Source organism: Olea europaea, unplaced genomic scaffold (assembly GCF_002742605.1).
Source record: "Olea europaea var. sylvestris unplaced genomic scaffold, O_europaea_v1 scaffold3606, whole genome shotgun sequence".
NCBI classification, from domain to species: Eukaryota; Viridiplantae; Streptophyta; class Magnoliopsida; order Lamiales; family Oleaceae; genus Olea; species Olea europaea.
Window position 1 is genome coordinate 38,627 of NW_019255276.1, and position 19,927 is coordinate 58,553.

Sequence of the window (19,927 nt, forward strand, 5' to 3'; positions counted from 1 at the left end):
TCATGGTCATCCCAATAAAATATGTCTCGCTTGCATTGGCACCACATCACACACTAACTCATCCTTATAACTCCTAATTGACAAATTAATTAACACTTTTCGATTCACCCTCACCTTGCCACTCTCATTCAACCATTGCAATTTATAAGGTCTCGAGTGTCTCAACAGTGTTAACCCCAACTTTTCTACAAGAGTTATGCTAACTACATTAGTGCAACTACCACCATCAATTATAATACTACATACCATATTGTTGACGTGGCATCGAGTGTGGAAAACGTTCTCCCGTTGCAACTCTAAGTCATCTGCTTTGACATGAGTAGTAAGAGCTCGTCTCGTGACTAGTAGATCCCCAATTGGCCCTTAAACTTTTTCTTCTTCACGAACATCTTCCAATGCCGGCAAGTCATCAAACTCACCATCACTATCGCTCACTATCTTCCCATTATCCCACAACACCATCGCCCGTTTGTTTGGGCATTGAGAAGCAATATGCCTCGTTTTCAAATACCTAAAACATTTGATGTCCCAATTGCGCGACGGTTGTGCCTCCAATTTTGATATTGGTTTGCTAGCATTTTTATTCTTACCCTTTTGCCAATCACTTTTACCTCTAGATATAGCCCCTTTTTGTTGTTGTCATCCCACTTCGACTTTCATGTTGAATTAGAATTCGAAGTACCCAACGATTGCTTAGACGTCCCTTCCTCTTCAATTGCCTCTCGACCTTCATTGCCATATGTAACACGTCATCGATTTCCACATAGTGCTGCAACTCTACAACATTTGCAATATCCCGATTTAACCCATTCAAGAACCGTGCCATGGTAGCTTCCCGATCTTCTTCCACATTAGTCCAAATCATACGAATTTTCATCTCCTTGTGATAATCCTCTACGATTTTCGACCCTTGATACAAACCTTACAATTTTGATGGATTTCCCTATAATAGTGACTCGGAACAAACCTCCTCCTCATCAACATCTTCAACTCATCCCAAGTGTTAATTGGCCTTTCCCGATCCCTAGCTGTGATGTAAGTACTTGATCCCACCAAGATATCGCGTAATCCACAAATTCAAGCACCACCAATTTTACCTTTTTCTCCTCCGAATAATTATAGCACTCAAAAATCATCTCAACCTTCCTTTCCCACTCTAAATATGCTTCTAGACCGCTTCTCCCCTTAAATTATGGAATAGTCATTTTAATACTCCCCAAATTTCCATCTACTTCATCTCTTAAGTTATTTCTACCCTATCTTTCCATCCTATCGCCCCTATGCCTCGCTCGACCCATATCAATGTCATTTTCATCAAAATCATCCTCATCACTTCGATACTCATCTCGCATTCCTTTCATAGATTCACGCCTACCCAGCCCCCTAGTATTAGACATCTGCACTTGTCCCGAGCTAAGATTAGTTATTGTGGTACCTATTTGCACCATCCATTCCCCTTGCCTATCCACCTTCTCCCTAACATCACCAAGCACCCGTTCAAACCTCCGTATCATGTCCTCCGAAGTATTGTTGTCATTACCATTTCGGCTTGAGTTGGAACCTTCTCTTTCCGACATCATATCACACAAATTTATATGCCTCACAAATATATCACTCGAAAACACTCAATATGGCTTTTTTCTCTCTATTAAACTCACCACTCGACCTCTTACCACTCAAAGTCTCCCTCCAAGCACTTCAAAGAACCATGTGAGCTAAATCAAGTGTTTTACCAGAAATTCAACAAACCGAATAATAACCAAGAACCACGATACTCAAGGAACTGAATTAGGTGGAATAGATTATTGTTTTGACAAGAATATGCGAATAGACTTAATAGTAAAGTGAAGAATTGACACAATGGAATAGCCCAAATCACACAAATCGAGAGTCATTTTTGTGTTGGTAGTAAAAATAAGAAATAATAATATCAATTTAACTTTTTTTGTGTACTGTACGGATGAACAGCACTTTTTTTTTTTAAAACTTTTTTTAACCTTTTGTAAGGAAATGCGATTAAACTACCAACAACTCAATGAATTGAAATTGACGATAATTTAACGACATAAGAATAACTCAAACGACGAAGAAGAAATAGAAAGACTTAACGACACGAGGAACGATAATAGAAATTGAAAAAATGAAGAAAACAAGAAAAGACTTAACAAGTAACGAAAAGATATAACTTTCAATTAATTTGGAGTCTAGCTCTGATACCAACTGATGCGAACCCTGTAACAACGTTGACTACGAAACATACAACGAGATTGACGACGCTTGAAAGACCCCTTGATCATGCAATCCAAGAATTGAATCCGGTTGTTTGAACACCACAAGTTAACACTTGATAAGTTTGAAATTGTTCAATGAAGAACGATGAAGAGAAGACAATACGCCTCACTTTAATTCAATATCAAATATGTCAAAAGTCTCTTTTACAATTGAATGAAAACTCCTATTTATACTAAAGCTAAAAACTAGGTAAAAATTGTACAAAAGTCGAGCATAATCCCCAAAATATGGAAAAGAATAAAAAACTAACAAAATATCAAAAAATATCAAAAATAGAAAATTCGCCAAAATTTTGACCTATGCGACCGCGACGCTCATTTCTATGCGGTCGCATAGTTCAAGCAAGTCGCCTCCTTTGAGTTTCAGTAAGCCTCCATGCCACCGTGAGCCACTTTGGCCTATGCGACTGCATAGGCTTGGAACTTCTCTCCAGTTTCGGCCTTCGTTATTAAATTAATCCAAGTTGATTCGGCCTTCGACCTGAACATGAAAATTGCTCCATTTTGAGTCCCAAACATGGTTCCATCAATAGTTTCTTGAACAAGTAATCCCATCGCTTGTTTCACTTATTTTGCCCTTGATCACGTCATCGATTCGCCATCGACTATCAACAGGTCTTGTCTCGCACTTGCTTTCGTTGGGCTCGACTCCTGGGTTACATCACAAGATCAAATATTAGAATTTCTAGATTATATGTAAAGGTATAACACTTTGATCCTTAGTAATAAATGACAATGGCTCAAAAATTATTTTGTGCACGAAAAGTTATTTTTCACTATCACTTGCATAAAATGTTTTAATCAAAAGTAAGATTGATTTTTTTAAAGTCATACTTTAACTTGGATCACAATTCTACAAAAAAAAAAGTCAACGGTTCCCTTTGACAAGGCGAACGTTCGATTCGCCAGCAGTCAATTTTTTTTACCGTTGCACGACGGCTATTTTGATCGTCTAGATGGGCAAAAACTTTCCGTTTTGAATTCTGTAAATACCACTTCACTTCCATTCTTCACATCAACCATGAAGAGAGTTTCCCAGTGAGATATATTTGTGAAAAATCTTCTTTGAGCTTAATTTTCATTTCATTTATTTCTTCATAGCAAAAATTTTGATTGTCGAATCAAATTTTTTGAATCGTTTCCTTCATAAAAGTTTTTCGTATATCTTTGTGCTTAACTTATTTATATCAATCTTCAAAGAGAGAGATATTCTTGAAGAAGTTATTTACACTTATATTGCATAAACTTTTCAACTTTGTCATGTTGAAAACTTTGGTTGATTGAATCAAATTTGTAAAATTATCATTTTCATCAAAGTCTCGTACTTTTCTCTTAGTGTTAATTTATTACACTCATCCATTAAAGAGAGATATTTCTTGTGAAGGTCTTTTAAACTTACATAGTATTTACTTCATCTTAATCTTCTTATTGAAAAACTTTGATTGATTGAATCAAACTTATAAAAATATCATATTCATTAAAGTTTTTCATTTCTCTCTTAGTACTTGACTTATTATAATCATTCATTAAAAGAAAGATATTTCTTTATAATATTATTTGAATTTATATTGCATTTAATTATTCTTCGTCTTCTTATTGAAATACTTTGATTGGTTGAATATAATTTTTAATTGTGACTTTTATGAAAGTTTTTTCATCTAACACTTGAACTATTATTTGTTACTATTCATTGAAGTGTTAGCCCCTCTTAGTACTTAATTTGTTTTATATTATTTATCAAGAGGTTTTGATTGTAAAATCACTTTTGATAAAGTGTGGGTCGTGTTGAGGTCCCGGAAAGCTCAACATTGTGTAAGGATCGTTGCTCCTTGTTGTAAGTCACCGTGTGAGTCATAAGGTTCTGTAAAGCTCAATAGTGTGGGTCATGTTGAGGTAAAACTCAATTTTGTAAAGGATCGATGCTCCTTTTTTGTATGTCACCAAAAGCGTTGTAAAGGGTTGGATTACACCATAAGTCAATCAACATAGTGAAAAGGCCTTGCTCGTGTCGGAGAGTTTGGTACGAAGGACGTAGATTATTGTTTTGGATCGAACCTCCATAATTATATCGTTTGCATTCTCTCCACCTTTTACTTATTACTTTTATACTTTTACTTTTTATTTGAATTTATCAATTTTGGTCTTTACTTGCTTTCTTATTTGTACCTATTTGTTGAATTGATATATTTGCTATCATATTAGTTTATATCTAGAATTAATTTTCGACAAATCTTTAAATACCAATTCACTCCCTCTTTAAATACCAATTCCTGGGCTTTCAGTGCTGTGGGTACCAGAAATTGTGTTATCATGTCTAATATAGTGTTCTAATCAGTAATCTTCAAACACTTTAGATGCGTATTCTCCTCTATTTTTAGTTCAGAGACACTTCAAAACTTTTCTACTTTCCCATTCCACCATTATATCAAATTTCTTAAAATATTGAAAAACCTGATCTCTCGATCTAAAAAAGAACACCCACAATATTCGCAAAGTATCATTAATAAAAGTAAGAAAATACTTATTACTACCTAAGGACTCCACCTCTATAGGACCACAAACATCAGAATAATCAACTCCAAAATATTATACATTCTACTAGAGGATTTCTGATAGTAAACTCTTTGCTGTTTATCACGTAAACAATAATCATATGAATTTAATGATGTACCTTAGGTAAAAGGAATGATGGACTTCCTTGCCAAAATCTGGAATCCTTTCTTACTCATGTGAGCCAAACATTCGTGCCACAAGTTTGGTGAAAAATCACTTTCAGTTGCATCTATCGCTTCACTGCATACCTTTACTTGTGTCTTGTAAAGTGTGCAACAAGCCTCTTTTCTAGCAAATACTATCGACCCTTTCATTAGTTTCCATCTTCCGTTGCCAAAATAACTGTCATATCCTACTTTATCAAAGGTATGTGTAGATAGAAAATTCAGGAACATGTCGCACATTCTTCAATGTCAAGCTGAATCTAATATCACAAATTCCTACAATGCTGGCAAAATCGTCATTATCCATCTTCACCTTGCCAAAGTTACATGTTTTGTATAAAGTGAAGAACCCTCATCTTGGAGTAACTTGGTAAGAAGCCGCTGATTCAATAACTCATTCAACAAATGAATTTGTAACAAGACAACACTGTTCATCTTCGACGGAAAAAATTGCTACTACTACTACTACTTCATCTGAAGCGCTAGCTCTTGTATTCTGATCAGTCTTATTCAGATTTTTCTCCTCTTTCAATTTATTTTTTTAAGCCATGCAATGCTTCTTTATACGACCCTCTTTGTCACAATAGAAACATTTGACCTTCACTCTTGCCTTTGATATACTTTTGAAGTTACTTCGTTCATTAAGACCTCAGCTTTTACTCCGTCCTTTGTTCTTTGTAATAAGAGCGTGTGCATCATTTCTATCCAAGTCTTTCCTTCTTATTTCTTCATTGAACAAGCTGTCTTTAATTAGAGTAAGTTCAAGTATACCATTCGGAGCAGTGTTACTAAGTGATACCACCAAAGTCTCCCAACTATCAGGCAATGAACTCAAAAGTAATAGTGCTTGCATCTCATCATCTAGCAATATTTTCATTGTGGTTAACTGATTTATTAAGTCTTGGAATTCACTCAAATGCTCAGCAACTGACTTTCTTTCCTTTAGCTTCATATTTACAAGATTTCTAAAAGCAAAAGCTTAATTTTGAGTAGTCTTCCTCTCATAGAGACTCTCCAATTTTTCCCAAAAGCTATGGACATCTGTCTCTTGGGATATATGATAGAATACAATAAGGTCAACACACTATCTAATATATCCAATGGCTTTCCTATTTCATAATAAATTTATCAATCCAAACAATTAACTATGGTGATTAAATATACAAGTAAATGATCCAAGAAAAAAGAAGAGAACGCAACACCAAATTTTTACGTGGAAAAAAATCCTCCAGTATAGAGGAAAAAAAATCATGAGGCAACTCTGGCCAAATCCATTATAATAAATAAAGATTACAATATTCAAATTTATGCACCAAAACTTGAATTCTCAACAAATTGAGAATACCACAATAATAATCTCCAAGATAACAAATAATCTCACCAAAAAAAAAGCCCATGTACATTAGATTAAAATTTAAATTTTTATTAAAGTTAAAGTTAACAATTAATTTTAATCTCATATTTCTTGGCACCAACAATTTTTCAAACACACATTTCATAAGCTTTTTATGAAAATATACTAAATTTTGATTTTAATCTCCATCAAATAGGGGCTAAATTTAAAATTCAAATTTTCTGAATTGATGGCACCATGCTGCAAGGTGCCATCAAACTATGCAACCTGCATGACTTAAAGCAGCAGCCATTTTAGGCTCTTTACTCATGAGTTGAGGACGAGCTCAGCTCACAAATTACCAGCTAGCTGGCTCGCAAACACGGTGATATTATTTTCAATACATATTTATCTCTGTAATTCAATAGGTATTCGTTCAGAAGTCACTATAGATTGGGAGCCACGATTTAATTTAGACTGTCTCCATAAAAATTTTGAACCTACTTTCTTCATGCAATATACCCACCTTTGTAAATTCACTAGGTAATCGCTTCTGATGAGGATAAACTCTCAAATGGGTTGTCCGAACATATTCCCATTGGAACAACAATTATTAGACAAACAACGTAAGTCTTTAAAATTGGATCATTGGACCAAACAACCTTGGCATAGGCTAATGTTAATGACTTAGCCATTCCAAACACAACACATACACAATAAATGACATACACTCAAATAGCATAAAAGAAAATAAAGAGGCAGATAATTATAACTTAAAGTTTTTCGGTAAAAAGAACAGGTAGACAATGCATAAATAATAATAAAAAACTACATGCCTTAGTACAAGAAAAGGATATCACTCATTTGTTCAAATTAGTTGGAGGATTGATTGTGATTCTACCACCAAAAAGTAAGTAATCAGCTCTGTTACTTACTGACCATCAGCGTCTATCATTACAGTAAAGAAGCGATTGTACTTGAGCATTTTGTAGAAGTTTCTTCAATAGGATTTTACCACCTTTACCCCGACCATTTCCACCTTCGTCGTCGTCACATTCTCTAGAAGATAACAATGACATTTTACTAAAAAATGAAAATGCATTGTATATTAAAATTGAGCAATAAATAATAATTTAAAACATGATGCTTGAAAACACATGCAGATCTATCATACTACAATAATACAAAAGCTACTTTATTTCTTTTTTCTAGCAAAGACATCCATACATCCTTAATGAGTTTTTAGACTCCATCAAGGAAGATCGATGGGATTAGGATTCCCCTAACCATATGTGTTATAAAAAACAAAAACACATGGAAAGATAGGGACATAAATCTGATGTCCAAAAAGTAATAAACCACTAAATATAGTGAAAGATGTAATAAAAAAAAAACCAGTAAATGAGGAGTACTACTCCATATACAATGAAAGCAAATGACTCAAAACCTACAAACCTCTAAAGTTAGACAATCCATATTTATCAATCTGCACAAGTGCCATGAGTTGTCAAAGAAGGTTTTGTGTCCATACTCTTGGTAGTGATGGTGGTCCCGTCCCTCTAAGGTAAGAGAATTATAACCTGGTTTCTCTCACGGTGATATGGGAACTACTATCACAATCAAAAGAGATGGGATGTTTATTATGTCCAAGGGTACCCTGTATCGTCCATCGTCCAAACCCTTGATGATGCAGTAAAGAACCACAATCGAATTAGGCTCAACCTAATATCTAAAATCCCTAGTCATTTGGTAAGAATAATCCATCTAATATGGCTGGAAGCTCAGCCTCCACAATAATGCAAACACGAAAGGGAAAATAGAGCCTTGGTATACTATCTAGCTTGGTCTCGTATAATAACCCCACCGCTAACAAATCCATCATTTATACATCTATGAGTGTTGGTCGTGTAACAAACTATTGATGGATGCATCAAAGAACCAATATAGAGATTGATGAGGAAGGGAGGGTAATAGAGATACCAAATAGTGAAATAAGAGCTAAATCTCCCCATCAATGTATAGATCGAAACAACTGACCCTATGTTTAGAAATGAAATCATGTGGTAGCCCTCCAAATAATTCGTCTAGGCATCATGTGAATCTTCTCATGCTTCGCATCATTCCTCTCGATCCATAGAAACTAGAAAATCTATTAATGATAGTGAGAATGTGATCGTAACGAATATGTTGACCAAAACTTCTATATCTCTAGAATCGATGTTTGACTCCTTACCTAACTACACAAAAATCTAAAATATATTACCAAAAGTGTAGCCATACCAGCAATAGCACTGCCTGGGAAGGTATGTGGATAGTTTTAATCTCCAAGCAACACTCGCATTGGAAAACTATGTGACAACCAATCATCCTTTGAACAACTATATCAATTGAAATTAAATCTTGCCACAATCTCCAACAAAAGGACACTTTATTAGGTGCTCTACATTACTTGGTATGAATTTTGAGTCTGTTGACTCGATCGGACTAACTGCCAAGTAGATTTGGTAGAAAAGCTACCATTAGTTGTCTCTTTCCAAACTATTTGATTTGGGACATCAACACATAAAAGAATAGCCCCAATCTGCTCTATTATAAGTGATAAAAGAGCCTATAGTAATCATCCAATATCCCAACTAATGTAATCATAAAAATCATGCACTCTCGCAAACGTGTGCTACCTTTGGGATTAAGGACATTAGAGTAGTATAGCCCATCTAACAATCATGCTAGAAGAATATTTGGCCAGTCCCAAAATGTTGTGTAATATATGGCTCCGTCCATGGCCTTACCAACTTCAGCCTTTTCGAAATAGGAGAGGCTGAACAGAGAATTACTGCAAATGAAGGATATATCACCATGAAATTTTTGTCTCAATAAAAAATGAGCCCATAACGATCTTTAAGAAGGGAATAACCACCAAGTCTTAACGACAAAGTATCAATCACATCCTGTAGTCTCCTAAAACCTAATCCACCCTCATCGGTAGAAAGGTAAGTATCCTTACATTTTTTCCAGTGTAGATGCCACTCCCTAATCCTTGGAAGTCCAAAAGGGAAGATCACAAAAATGCTCTCTAACTTCTTTAGTACAGCTTTGGGAGGCTAGATAATCTAAAGAAGAGGGTATAGAAAAGAGTACGGACCTCAGCATAGTAATGCGGCTCCTAGGCGATAATAATCGTGAAACCTAACTTGCAATCCTGCTCTTGATCTATTGGATAAGGTTATCGTATAAGAAAGACCTCTTGGCCCTCATATATAAGGGATCACCAGATTGGTGAATAACTGTTTCTGATGTATGAATCTAGTCAAGTGCTCCAATCTCCTAACTGACTAGTAGATACCTATCTAGGCAATAGAAGACTGCTTATGTAATTATAAATTCAGTCTAAAACTTTTCAAACTACCATGGGGGTCGAATTGGACTTATATATTCAAAATCCAATAATTAGATCTTATCTAAATGATCATAGACCATCAAATCTAATGATTAATCTTTGTTTTTTCACTGAAAGCACAAGACTGCTTGCGAAATATATAAGATCGTAGAATCTAATATATATCTGTAACACTTCATCTAACTTATTGTATATATATTTTATCTTTGTCCGACATTTATTAATTACATATAAGCATAAATGACCGTCTTGCACCTCCAATTATTTTCACTAAATTAATTACCATTTGTTCAATAGACTTGTGAAATAACCACAGATATCGAAGTTTACCCTTTGCAATAAATATTATCTTAGATTTATGATTGTTCAACAGAAAATACTTAAATATTTACTTTACCCATTTTAAAAGGTGACGGTTCTTGACACGAATTCGTGTTCTCTGCTCCGCTCATTCTCAAAAATCCAATTTACCAAGATATTTGATAAATCAAATTGATCTCACATATTCTTGAATCAAATAATCATTAAATTCACGAAAAAATATGCACTATCCTCTAAAGGAATTCAGATAAAATACTCGACAATCAAGTGGTATTTAAATTTGAAACTTGATCCCTTCAATATACTCTAAGAGTCCGTTTGATTGCAAAAATGAAATTTGGGTGGAAAGAAAACGAATTTCAGGAAATTGAATTGCCTAAAAATTATTTTTTTTTAGAATTGTCAATTTTTGTGTTTAAATGGTATAATTTTTCATGTGAAAAATGCTAAAATAAAAGTATATTTTGAGATTCGTAAGGTTTTGCATTAAAATTGTCAATTTAAAGGATATCATCTTTTACAATTGGTGATAGAATTTGTTTCTATTGGAAAGAAAATAAATAAATAAAAGTTGCCAGTTGCCTGGAAAACCAAAAACCATACCCCCCACCCCACAAGAAAATGAATTCCTCAATATGGTAGAAAACAAGTCAGGTGTCATGGAAAATGGAAATTCTATTGCCTAGAAAATGTTGCCAATCAAACAAGGCGAATGGAAGGAAAATGGAATTTAAATTCCCTTTTCCATGGAAAAGGGAGTTATCAAACATAGCCTAAGTGCTAGTATCACCTTTTAATATTTCTACAATAAGGATAAGTTACAAACTTGTGATGTGAACCAATTTTTCTTAATTTTAAATAAGGATGCCCATACTCAAATACGCATAACAATATTTAATATGTTTCTTCTTTTGTCATGTGCATTTATGTGATCACAAATCAACTATCTAAGATCAGACCGGACTGAGAGTTCCATGGAATATTGAAAATTTGCCAAGTTTTATAAGACGGAATTATGTCACCCATATGCTAATTTAACAATACGTGTATCGCGCAATATTGATAGAATCGAATATTAGTATAAGTAATATTTTAAATTCTTTTTGTTTAAATGTCAACTATTATTTAATTTTTTCAATCAAACGTGTTGTAACTAAAAAAGTATTCTACACTTTTTGAAATATTTATATATATTATTCTCTTCTCAGAAATGAAAACGATAAACCTCATTGCATCTTAAGCCTCATAAGTAAATTACGAAACTTCAAATACACCCAAAAAAAGTTGACAATTCACAAAATAGCCCTTTTCATCTTCCCCTTGACAAAGACTTCTGAGCAGTGTCGATCTCTTCAAGGATTCTTTGCTTTCTCTTAGCCGGGATTGGTGCTGTTGGGCCGAAGCTAATATAATGGCCAGAAATAGCATTAAGTGCCGAATAGATATCGCGAAATGAGGCTCGGCCCAGCAAAGCCTTCTCCCTCCTATACTTGGCCACCCAAGAATTGGATGTTTCCCTTAACTGAGCCACAGCAGAATCTATGTTAGGGTCATTTTTGTCCATAGTAATGGTGGTTCTGACCTTATTGATTACTTCCTCCGTCTCCTTTACGTACTCGTCTTCCAAGGCGGCCCGGGCAGGCGTTACTGGCAGGAGTAAAACTGGGGAGGCAAAACCAGCCACAAGAGATAAAAATTCGCGACGACGAGTGGATAATGTGGTTGTGGCAGTGGTGGTGGTGGGTTTTGATCTGATAGGTATGAGGGATTTTGTTGTGGAAGTTGTAGGGGTGATCAAAGTTGTGGAAGCCATGGCTTAGATTGTGGGAATAGAAAGAATTTTGTGTTTTCGGTAAGGGAAGTGAAAATACTGTATGATTTTGCCACGTCGACTTATCATCTTATCTTGATTTGTAGCTTATGGATGCGAGAAAATCCGATAGGATTGTGTTGTTACATTTCATACACGGCTTTGAACTTGACCACGTAGGTATTCTAGGGTATGCTCGAACTCAACAGTTAATGTACTTTGAGAATTGTTTACTAAACTCGGGGAGAAGAAAATAAAACCTCAATATATTCTTGGAATTGAAGGGGATGGGGCTAATTCCATACTCTTCTAGTTATCTCTGTACGATTAAAATGTGTAAGAATTTTTAAATGTAGAGTTGTCCAACATCGATATTTCCATGATTAAGTTAATCAGACAATTCGAATATAAATCAATGTCAAAGTATTGGTGTGCATATCTTCGGTGTAAGAATTGAAGGGGATGGGGCTAATTCCATACTCTTCTAGTTATCTCTGTACGATTAAAATGTGTAAGAATTTTTAAATGTAGAGTTGTCCAACGTCGATATTTCCATGATTAAGTTAATCAGACAATTCGAATATAAATCAATGTCAAAGTATCGGTGTGCATATCTTCGGTGGTGAATGAGTATTTGTTGTTTATTTTGAATGAATTTTACCGATTCCCACATGTTTCTTTGTATAAGCCTTTTATGGTATTTTAGGGTGAGTGGGATACAATTTCAATGAGAAAATTTAACCAACAATCAGTAAGATTCATAATTATGTAACCATTGTATTTATAGAATTGAACTGGAACCAAATCATTCGATTTTGATCGTGTCCGGTTTGTTTTCATGTATATAAATAATAAAAATTCCAAAGCACAAATTAATATTTTTTTCAGAAGAGGAGTACAAATATTTTAGGCTCAGTTATTGTAAAATCATATCTACGTATTCAAAACCATACTAATCAACAAATCGACGGAACATATTAATCGATGAAACAGGAAATAATACAGGAAAGAGAGAAGCTCAATTAATCTGAGCGGAAAAGGTACCCATCATTTTTATTTTTCAATGCACACATTTTAAGATTGCATATCAAACAATAAAGAAATCATAATACATAAAATAAGAACTTACCTTTAAAATGTTCCACATGGTTGTTGCATCGACCACCACTTCAACCAGCAATAAAAAAATATATATAAAAATAAAAATATAGGGTTATACACGTTTTTTCGCTTCTACGTATAGAACAAAGAAATGGATCAAATTGGTCGGTTCTTGATTTAAATATCCAAAACCGATCCAAACAATAACTAGAATCAGACCAAATTGAGACTTGGTTCTGGTACCTTTTTTCAACCATAATTGTTCTATATCTCAAACATGAATAGAAACGTAACTTATACACACAAACAAAATGGAATTGTTAAAAAAATGGATATAACTTTACTTAGTAAAGTTAGATTTATGTTATTGAGATCTGGCCATTTGGAATGAGGCAAATAAAATTGAAGCCTATTTAGATAGAAGTCTTTCTAGTTCTTTAAATTTTATAGTGGTTGAATCTGTGTTGACATAATAACTTGTTAATTATTCTTATTTGTAAGTTTTTGATTGTCTTACATGTGCTCAACATACTATAAGAAAATTAAAACCTAGATCACTTAAAAATGTGTTTTCTTGAGTTATGGTGAGCAAGTTAAAGGGTAAGGTTGTGGGTAAAGGAGGAGAGGGGTGTTCGGTAAAATTTCACGAGTACACGTGATTGTTGACAACTAATAATTTTCATGAGATAGGGTATTATCCCACAAAGAATAAATTTCAATTTAAGTTTACTAGTTTCGTAAGGAGTTCAAATTAATGTTGCCAAAGTAGAACTACATTTAATAGCCTTTTCCAATTGATAATATTGTCTTGTGAATGTGGATAGGTTATTAAAAGTGTAACACAAAAGAGTTTTTGATTTGATTTATCTAAATTAATCTAAGAAAGTTGTAAAAGTTTTGTTTTTATCAAATTATGAATGATTATATTGCATTTGGAATCTGCCTACGTAATTAATTTTATTCTAATCACAATCCGAACATATTTCTAGTCCGAATTCGAATGATTAGAATATATTAAATTTTAGATTATCAATATGATTGTAAACATGAGAAATGTTATTCCTAACATTTATTGCAAATATATTAATTTTCCAGCATTCTAAACTTATTGTAAACGAAGATTGCAAGTAACTAATTATCTAATTAATGGTCAAATAATTAAATAATGTAATGGGTATGCAAATTAATTAAGAAAATTAGAATTTAACTAAATTACTAGTCTTGAATTTATAATAAAGAGACAATAGAGATTATCCAATCCAATATAAAGACATGGTCCAACATATTAATATATAAATTGCAAAAAAAATAATAGAAAATTATCACTTGGATCATGAAAGAATCTAAGAAATTTGGTTCTTCGATTTCAAGGTTTAATTCTTTTAACTTTGATGTAATTGGCTTAATTCCTTACTAGCGTTTGATCCTCTCTCTCAAAATATAACAATTGGTCCTTTGCTCCTGATAAATTTTATGATAATAGGCGCTGAAAGAGATTCTTTAATGGATGCCCATGTCTTTACCATATAAGGTAAAATTAGGTGAAATATACATGTCCAAAATGAGTTCCCAAAGAGTTTCAATCAAATAAGGAAAATTGTCTTCTTATGCACATGATTATGTATTTGCACAGCCATCAATATTTTGATACAAACTTTTTCTCCCAATATTTGATTGCGGTGATTCAAAACGCATTGAAAAACTAACTCAAAGGGCAACAATTCTACTAAAAATAAATCAGAGTTTATAACTTACCAAGTGTAGGTAATGATAAACCCACCATTGTAAATTGCCTTTACTCTCTACACTTGGGGGGTGATTTTTACCCCAATGGAACGACCATCTCCACACAGCCAATACATCACCTTACTATCGCCGGACTCACTTCACTCCTGCCATCACATTTCACCACTTTGTCCAATCCAAAACACCCTTAATAGACCACAAATTCCTCCCAAAAAGGCCAACCGCAAACCTTCTTAAAATAGCACCACAACTTTCGGCGATACCCATGCCATCAACCACTAATCGGTCGATACAACAACCCAAACTGCACCCTCCTATGGTCTCATAAAATAGAGGTCAACGCAGCATTGGGTAATCAATTAATTGATCCAATTAGAGCTCAAACGCCTCCGATTTTTGGCTAAGAACTTAAGACCACAATGCAAATTTTCCAAATTCATATGGGTATTTGGGACCCATGCCTCGAGACTCGTGTCATCATACTCCTCATCACCATATATATCTTGGTCTATTGTTGGGATGGTTGCAATTGTAGTGACTGAGAAAAAAATATCGTTTGTCGTTTTTAAATAAAATTTTCTTGTAGAACTCGAAAATAATTTGAGCTATATTTATTTATTATGATACCTACTGGTTGTTGCATGTAGATTTCTTTATCTAATTCTCCATTGAGAAATGCGATTTTCATGTTCATTTGATGTAATTCTAAATCTAAGTGCCCCATAATAGCTAAGAGTATGCGTATTGAAGTAAATCTCACTACTGATGAAAAAGTCTCTTTATAATCTAACCCTCCTGTTGAGTATAGCCCTTTTCCACCAAGCGAGCCTTATATCTCTCTATTGTCCCATCAGCTCTTTGCTTTATTTTTAGAACACATTTGTTCCCAATGACTTTTGACCAATGGAAGATCAACCAAGTCGCAGACTTAATTCGATTTCATAGACTTCATCTCTTCTTCCATTGCATTCTTTCGCTTTTCCTTTACAAGGTATGATAGAGATTCTTGTATTGATTTTGGATCTTCATCATCCTCTAGAGATACTGGTAAACTTGCCCTTCAATCTCGAAATGACGTTTAAACATACCTTTTCTAGTACTCTTATGAAGTGAAAGCTCCGATGTGACCCTGTCACTTGGAGTTGTAGATAAATTACTCCAATTTGGATCGATAGGTGAAAGTGCTTCCTCTTCCACCTCAGTTGATCCATCAAGTACAACTCTATCATCCAATTCATATAAAGTTTCTCCTTTTTTTCATTTCCCCCTCACTAGAAAAATCAATCTCAAGAAACATCACATGACATGAATCTATCTCAATTATAGTCCCATTTTGATTTTACCTTTATATCCTTGGACTGGTTTGAATATCGTATAAAGATGCACTTCTTACCTCGAGCACCTAATTTTCCATACTTACTTGAGGAATCATGGATATAGGCAGTTGATCCCCAATATCTAAGAGAACTCAAATAAGGGGATCTACCGATTTAGATGGAACTCTATTTAGAATAGAGAAAATTGCAGCAGCAATCCCTAACCTTTTCAGTTTTTGCAAACTTTACTCTAACCTTCAATTTGTGCTACCAACGGTCCCTAGCCTTTCAAAAATGTGCATCTAGAGGCCAAATGGATGGAATCCATCCGCTTTTCTATTAGTGACCAAAAAATTATTTTGACCAAATTTAATAAGGGTAGCACAATAAATAAACAAACAAAAAAACCAAAATAATCTGAAAGAATAAGAAAATATTATAAAAAAGGTTGTCTTCTTCCCCAACCCAACCCAACCCCCAACCCAACCCAACCCTGCCCTGCCCCTAAAAAAGGCAACCACCGTCAACACCATTGTTGGTTAACTTCAACGTTGCCACTAACAAATAGAAGTCTAGTAAAATGATTAATCCATCAAAAAATAATTAACAAAATCCTCCCAATGGTAACTCAACTTTTGACCACTATAACCCAACAAAATCTGACCATAATAAAATATGACCATTGTAAAACCAAATGGTGCAACCCCGATAGCCCTTCAATTTTGGTAGCCCATATTACCTTTTAGCCCCAAATCTTGGCAACACACTAGTTGACGGTTTTCATCAAAATGGTGTCAGAGAAGAATCAGAGGAAAAAAACGATTTTTGCGAGCACACTGTGTGCAAACTGGAAGAATGGGTTGCATAATTTTGTTGAAATTGGTGGAAACTCATGGTGTCAATAGGTTTTCCATGATATGAGGATGTTGGGTAGGGATGGTGGTGACCACGGGCACTACCATCCTGGTTGGAAATAGCGCCTGAATGTTGCGTGTTCAATGGGTCCAAAGAATAGCAAAGTAAATTCCGGTTATAGGTATTTTGTGAATGTAGACTTTTGTAGTAACTTGCATAATTATTAGATGATGGATTTAGAGATGTTGTGGTGGTGGTTAGTACAGGTCATTCTTTGGAGGTAGAGGTAGTTGTGGCTATGGGTTTGGTTTTCGTGAGATGAGCTGGAAGAAGACATCTTCCATTTTTTTTTAATGTAATATATTTAATTATTTATAATTAAAAAATATATAAAGTTGCCATTTTGCCCCTTTAAAAATAGAAAAAATATGGTCAAAATAGTTTTTATTGCTCAACTAATAGAAAAGTGGACGAATTCTGTCCATTTGGACTCCAGATGCATATTTTTGAAAGGTTAGAGACCGTTGATGGCACAAATTGAAGTTAGAGTAATGTCTGCAACAATTGAAAAGGTTATGGACCACTACTACAATTTTTCTTTTAGAATATAAGTCACAATTAACAAAGCATCTCCCCAATAAAAGATAGGTAAGTTAGCCTGCTCCATCATAGATCTCATCATTTATAGCAACGTTCTATTCCTCCTCTTAGCAACACCATTTTGTTATGGTCTATTGGGAATAGTTAACTGACAAGTGATTCTCTTATCATTACATAGTTCTTTGAACTTTTTGGATAGATATTTGCGTCCTCGATCAGTTTTTAAGGCTTTCATCTTTCTATTTATTTGATTTTCTACCACATTTAAATATCGTCTAAAGCATTCTAATGCCTTTGACTTAACTATACTGCGTCAGATCGTCTATAAAAGTAATGAAATAAGAGGCTCTATATTTGTCCTCACATTCATCGGGCCACATATATCCGAATGGATTAACTACAATAGAAGTTCGGCTCTTAAGGCTTTACCGAATTGTTTATGTGTTGTTTTTTCGATTGGGCAATGTTCACAAGTAGGTAAACAAATCTTAGAAATTGAACCTAGCAAACCTTCTTTGACCAATCTATTCATTCTCTCTTGCCCAATATGTCCTAATCTAGTATACCATATGGATGTATCAATATTCAAATATTTAGAAGAAGATACATTCATAGAAAAGCAAAGATCAACATAATAATTATAAGTGTTTGGATCACATTCCAACACTACGAAACCACTTTCTACATGTCCAAATCCATAAAGACATCACCATTGTTTATAGGAACAGAGTTATGACAAAAGTTCAAATTGAAACCTAATCTTAAAAGAACAATAACGAAAATTAAGTTCCTTAGTATTCCTGGTACAAACATGACATCATGAAAAATAGTACGGTCACCGCTCAAATGTAACTTGCATGTATCGATCTTTTTCACATCCACTCTATCATTGTTGGCAACGTATATCCACTTTACACTAGCTAGAAATCGACGAAACTCTACAAACGCTTCTCAATCCCTGGCTACATGGTGTGTCGCTTCCAAGTCAAAAATCCACATAGGATAAGATTCAATTAGTATAACGGTGCTTGAAATATAGAAAGAACTAAAAGAAGTATTTATAAGAGCTATCTTCTTTGGTTAGGGCATTCCCGAGCAAAGTGACCTAGCATTTAATAGTTGAAGTATTTCAGCTTGCTCTTATATTTCTTCTTTTCAAACCATTTACCCTTTTTGTTGCGCTTGGGTTTGTTCTTTTTATGTCCATGTCCAGTTTCTTTTCCCTTCCCTTTCCAGCTGTTGAACCAATTCTTCTTACGCTTAAAATCTAAAGCTTTCCTAAAACTAGATTCAGCCACAAAAGCATGTCCCAAAGATTTAGCTGTGCCAAAGCGCTCATCCTCTAGTTCCACGTGATCCCTTCTCTATTGAGCAGCCTATCCCCAGTCTTTTGTCACATGGTTAATGTTCTCAAGGCAATCCTATTCTTCCTTATGGTACCAAATGTTATAGTTATCGCCATTTAATGTCACCCTTATTAAGGTTAGCTATGATATTCTTAAACGCCTTGGCTTGTCAAAATTTTAGAAGCAATTATATAAATATCCATTTATGAACACATCATTTTGCGCTCATGCAAATTAAGTTTTATGATAATTTCATACTAGATATGGAGTAGAATGTTCACTAAGTTCCCACTCATCATCCATTATCCTAATGTTACATTATCACAAAAATTAATTTCATAGTGCAAAATCATATGTTCTAGGTCAGAATTACTTAAACTTTTTAAACCTTAGAACTCCCACTAAATTAAAGATTAATCAGGTACAATATAAGCAAGATATTTGAATACATTTGACAAATATAAAACAGATACATACATAAATATCAAATGTCATATATGTACATGTGATCATATTAAACATCTTTATATAGCTACTAAACATGGAAAAATAAAATTTCATATTGATATTTTTCAACAATTTTAAACTAACCATACATATCTAAATTAATTATTAAATTCTCACTTTCTGAATTCCATTTCCTCTTTAGAATCTTGATCAAATAACTGTAGCGTAAAGGTGGTGAATTATCCAAGACTTTAATAGCAACATCATTGCAAATATATCACTTCTCGATGCATTACTTCAAGATATTTTATGTGTTGTATTAGGTTATGTCGTGGATCCATTCCTTAGTTTCTATAAGCACGTAATTTTTCAACACGTTCCACAGTCCGTGCTCTACTTGCTTTCCTTGTAAGGTTGCTAAAAACGTACGTTGATCCAGCCATATATAATCAAGCACAATATTTGAAAACTAGTCACAATGGATCACATAACATAATTAAGATCCACACCACTAATGAACATTTATAAAATGTGGTCTAACAAATACTTTCGAAGTATCTTTGATTTAAAAAAATGAGAGTACTAAAATAATAACTCCCACTGGGCAAAAATTACTTAACAAATATTCTTGATTTTTATTAAAAAAA

The 19,927-nt window shown here is 34.0% G+C and overlaps 1 protein-coding gene across 1 annotated transcript; it reads right to left on the reverse strand.

Annotated features, from left to right (window-relative positions):
* Positions 1-11,231: 11,231 nt before the first annotated feature.
* LOC111386543 (photosystem II repair protein PSB27-H1, chloroplastic-like) lies at positions 11,232-12,172 on the reverse strand. Its single transcript, XM_023011001.1, has one exon. The coding sequence runs from the start codon at positions 11,870-11,872 to the stop codon at positions 11,369-11,371; it is 504 nt and encodes a 167-aa protein (XP_022866769.1). The 5' UTR covers positions 11,873-12,172; the 3' UTR covers positions 11,232-11,368.
* Positions 12,173-19,927: the final 7,755 nt, after the last annotated feature.

Excerpts from the sequence above, each read along its gene's own strand:
- LOC111386543 (XM_023011001.1), bottom strand. The coding sequence starts at position 11,872 with ATGGCTTCCACAACTTTGATCACCCCTACAACTTCCACAACAAAATCC.